This window comes from Cucurbita moschata, unplaced genomic scaffold (genome assembly GCF_002738365.1).
Source record: "Cucurbita moschata cultivar Rifu unplaced genomic scaffold, Cmos_1.0 Cmo_Scf00016, whole genome shotgun sequence".
Classification (NCBI taxonomy): domain Eukaryota; kingdom Viridiplantae; phylum Streptophyta; class Magnoliopsida; order Cucurbitales; family Cucurbitaceae; genus Cucurbita; species Cucurbita moschata.
Window position 1 is genome coordinate 4,056,821 of NW_019268532.1, and position 4,186 is coordinate 4,061,006.

Below are 4,186 nucleotides of genomic sequence, written 5' to 3' on the forward strand. Positions count from 1 at the left end.
CCCCCCCCCCCCTCTCTCTCTCTCTCTGAATGACTCGCAACACATTGATCTGAATTCTGTTTTTGAATCTATAATGGAATTGGTCAAATGGAACTGGGAATTTGATCTGATTCTGTTTCTTGAGTTTCATTTGGTATTGAATCAACATAAAAAGCAATTAGGATCATTTGGTTATCGTATTCACTTCTTGCCTGCCAACTGTTCGACAGAATGTCTCTGCTGGAAAACGCCTTAAAACAGCAGCATGTAGAGATGATAATCACGCATCTAAAACAGAAGCAGAACCCAGATCTGGCAAGGCCGAGTGTAACTCCCAGCCCCCACCAGAACAACCCAAACAGGATTACATTCATGTGCGAGCAAGAAGGGGCCAAGCAACTGATAGCCATAGTTTGGCTGAACGGGTATTCATTCAAGACATTGGTTATGTATTAGTGTTACTAAGATATGAGTGGTCATTTTCTTCATTAATATAGCATGACTTGGTGCTTCTCTGTCTATCTGTTGGATTCTTGAATATCTCTTGTTGATTAGAATACTCTGCTGGACAGGCTAGAAGAGAAAAGATAAGTGACAGAATGAAAATTCTTCAGGATTTGGTCCCTGGGTGTAATAAGGTAGAGCCTTTATGTTTGAGATGATCTTTCACTCTCCCCTTTCTTTCTTTTGAGCTTACTTGAAATGACATTTATGAAATGAATTCTGGAGCAAATTTTCTTGTCAGATATGATAATGTTTGAAAAAAATTCATGGATTGTGCTATAAACCATCTGGCCCCCGTTCTTGATCCCTCCAAATCATCGACAGCCCACCTAACCCTGTCATCGTTTCAATAATTGATTGTCACTTGTAAGCATGTTATTAAGAATTGGAAGTCCTCAGGTCATTGGAAAAGCACTTGTACTTGATGAGATAATAAATTACATTCAATCGCTTCAGCACCAGGTTGAGGTATTCCCTGATGCCTTTCTAATTATGGTTATTGCTTTCTTGTAGATAATAAATTACATTACTCCATGCTTTCAATTTTCTCTTGATATGCAGTTCTTGTCAATGAAGCTTGAAGCAGTTAATTCCAGAGTTAGTCCTGGCATTGAAGTGTTTCCTCCTAAAGATGTAAGTATCTGAACAGATTTTCTGTTCATGTTGTTATTTTATCCATTGTATTTAACTGTTCATAACACATTTCACACTTGAGTGGGTTTAATCTTTTCTCACTTCGGAGAATTAAAGTGAACTCTTCAGTCAAGTAGCTGGTGAGAACTACATAAAGATGGGAGTTTCCACATGTATTGCCTTCCAGAAATGCAACAGAGTTGATAGAAATGACCCATTCTTTGGTGTGAGATCCACGTCGGTTGGAGAGGGAAACAAAGCATTTCTTATAAGGGCGTGGAAACCTCTCACTAACAGATGCATTTTAAAACCTTGAAGGAAACCTCGAAAGGGAAAGCCCAAATATGACAATATTTGTTAGCGGTGGGCTTAGGCTATTACAAACAGTATTAGAGTCAGACACTGAGTGGTGTGCCAACGAGGACGATGGGCCCCAAAAGGGGGGTGGATTTTGAGATCCCATATCAATTGGAGAAAGGAACGAAGCATTCCTTAGAAGGGTGTGAAAACCTCTCCCTAGTAGACGCGTTCTAAAACTTCGAGGAGGAGCTCGAAAGGGAAAACCCAAAGAGGACAATATCTGTTAGCGGTGGGCTTGGGCTGTTACAAATGGTATCATAACCAGACACTGAGCGGTGTGCCAACGAGGACGCTGGACCCACAAGGGGGATGGATTGTGAGATCCCCATATCGGTTGGAGAGGGAACGAAGCATTCCTTATAAGAGTGTGAAACCTCTCCCTAACATACGCGTTTTAAAACTTTGAGAGGAAGCATGGAAGGAAAAGCTCAAAGGGGACAATTTCCATTACTTGTGTGCATGGGCTATTATATTAGGCCTAAATAGTTATCAATTAGAAATTGGATTGAAAGGTCGAAAACGTATGGTTGTTTTGACAAATTCTTAAATTACAAGTTTAACAAATCCAAGTTTTGTGTGTCAGTATGGTCAGCAGACATTCGATACAACTGGTGTTGCGTTTGGTTCACAAGCAACAAGAGAATACAGCAGCCGTGGCCCATCGCCAGAATGGCTACACATGCAGATCGGTGGGGGCTTCGAAAGAACGACATAGTCTAGTAAATTCTGTCAGCCATGCTTATAAAAAGCAAGAAAGAGGGTATATTTGAGCTCTCAACAGGCATTGTTCATATCGAAAAATGAAAGGTATGACACAAATTTTAGATTGAGGGAAGAAGATATGGATGCTGTTCATCATAGATCTGCTTTTGAGTTAGTGATTGAACCATCTGTTAGTGTGTTGGAAAGTAGATTCTCTGATATCTCTGCTCATAAACTCCTCCATATAAAATACTAAAAAGTTGACCATCTGCTGAACAAGCATTATTCTTGTCAAAAATAAAGTATTGCTTGGAATGAATTTTCTACATTATTATTGTTGCACACCTTTTCTGAACTCTTCAAAGCTTTCATAGCATTTGAAGCCACCATAGATATAAGCTTAGTTTTGTTCTTGAAATAACCACTGTTCATAAGCTCGTCTCTTTGTTATTGTTCTTGTAAATACCAAGTTTTTGGATTTATGACTGTGAGAAAGCTACGCTTTGTTCCTCTCTTTTAAAATAATATATTCATGTATACTTTTTTTTTTTTTTTTTCTTTTATTGTGATTTTGTATTTTCAACTTTTATGTCTAAAGTTTATTAACTTTAATAACATAAAAAAGAAAAGAAGGTTGTTTTCTCATTTTTTATGATTTGAATCACGGAATCCAACAATAATTTTAGCACATAAATTTACGACTAAATGTTGAATCTATTTGATCTATTTAGGAAAATTTAGATTTAAAAATTTGTAAGTGATCTTATTGTTTGAGTCAACACATGCAAACACGAACTATTGTTTTATCCCACTATCAAACTTCTACCCATCATATTATAGGTTTATGATCCAACCTACAATGATATTTTTAAACAGGTTCAAGATCGAACTACTATGATCCTTTTAATAAGTTCATGATCGGCTACAAATCATTTTTGAACTCAAAATTATACTACACAATCAATTTCATGGGACACGACACATTATTACAAATCTCAATTAAAACCCACAAAGAAACTTTTACAAGAGTATCTCTATATAGAAAATAATCTAATCTCGAAAATAAGTTCTCTCACAAAAAATGAAATAATGTGCAGCAGCAAAAAAATGAAATAATGTGAAGCTTCTGCTCGTCCCTCCAATGCTACAGTCTTGCACTTACTTAAAATCATTTTAGAAATATGATGAGTATTAAAAATACTCAATAAGGCACTTTTCTGTTGAAGTCAAACATGTAGATAATTATACACTTAACTAATTGAAATGGAGGGACTTTCATAGTTGATTACTTAAGCACAGAACGTATATCTACTTATTAAAAATCATTTTTAGAAACTATTTCTTAGTGACTATTCGTAGCTGGTTAACCTATACACACAACATGTAACACTCGAGACCCGACGAGGATTAATTTTTCATTTTTTTTTTAAGTTTAAATTTCTATGATTTTATTGAAAATCTTAGAGAGTTTCAAGATGATGTAGAAGAAAAAATGCTTAAAAAAATTTTAGGAACTCAAAATAAAAATATATAAAAGAAAATAGCAAAAATTAGAAAAATGGTTAAAGTCAACCGTGACGGAGTAAAATGGTCAATTTGACCCGTTCCCTATCGAAGGGTCAATAACGGGTTAAATCAATGAGTAAAGGAAGAAAAAAAGAAAGAAAGAAACAGGGAAGTGTTGGGAGTTTGGAGGGAAAAGATCAATGAGATCTCTTCTCAAGAAATGTTTTTGTAGACCTCGGAGAACTATTCTAAATGCTTGAATCACTCAAATCTATCCGAGAATCGAGAAACAATATAAGGTATGCTTTTTAGATTTTAGTTATAGTTTTTTTTCACATGGGAGAGATTTTTTTTGGTATTAGGTTCTAAAATTTTGAAATGCAAATCCTCGAAGAATTTCGCACAAATTCTGTAAAGGAAGCTAGAATTGAATCTGATTGGAAGTCGGAGTTTTGACGAGCCTCAAGAACAATAAGTTTTTTTTTTTTTTTTTTTTTTTTTT

General features: G+C 35.5%; 1 protein-coding gene across 2 annotated transcripts in view; it reads left to right on the top strand.

Moving 5' to 3' along the window:
- LOC111454746 (transcription factor BHLH089-like) overlaps positions 1-2,608 on the top strand; it is a 3,630-nt gene extending 1,022 nt beyond the window's left edge. Inside the window, exons 2-7 of one of the 2 annotated variants that reach the window (XM_023096270.1) lie at positions 210-404; positions 552-617; positions 883-951; positions 1,045-1,116; positions 2,060-2,204; positions 2,393-2,596. In XM_023096270.1, the coding sequence (XP_022952038.1) occupies positions 210-404; positions 552-617; positions 883-951; positions 1,045-1,116; positions 2,060-2,191 (534 nt within the window). In that variant the 3' untranslated portion in view covers positions 2,192-2,204; positions 2,393-2,596. Of the gene's footprint in view, positions 1-209; positions 405-551; positions 618-882; positions 952-1,044; positions 1,117-2,059 lie in introns of both variants that reach the window. The other variant, XM_023096269.1, reaches the window with a different exon arrangement.
- Positions 2,609-4,186: the final 1,578 nt, after the last annotated feature.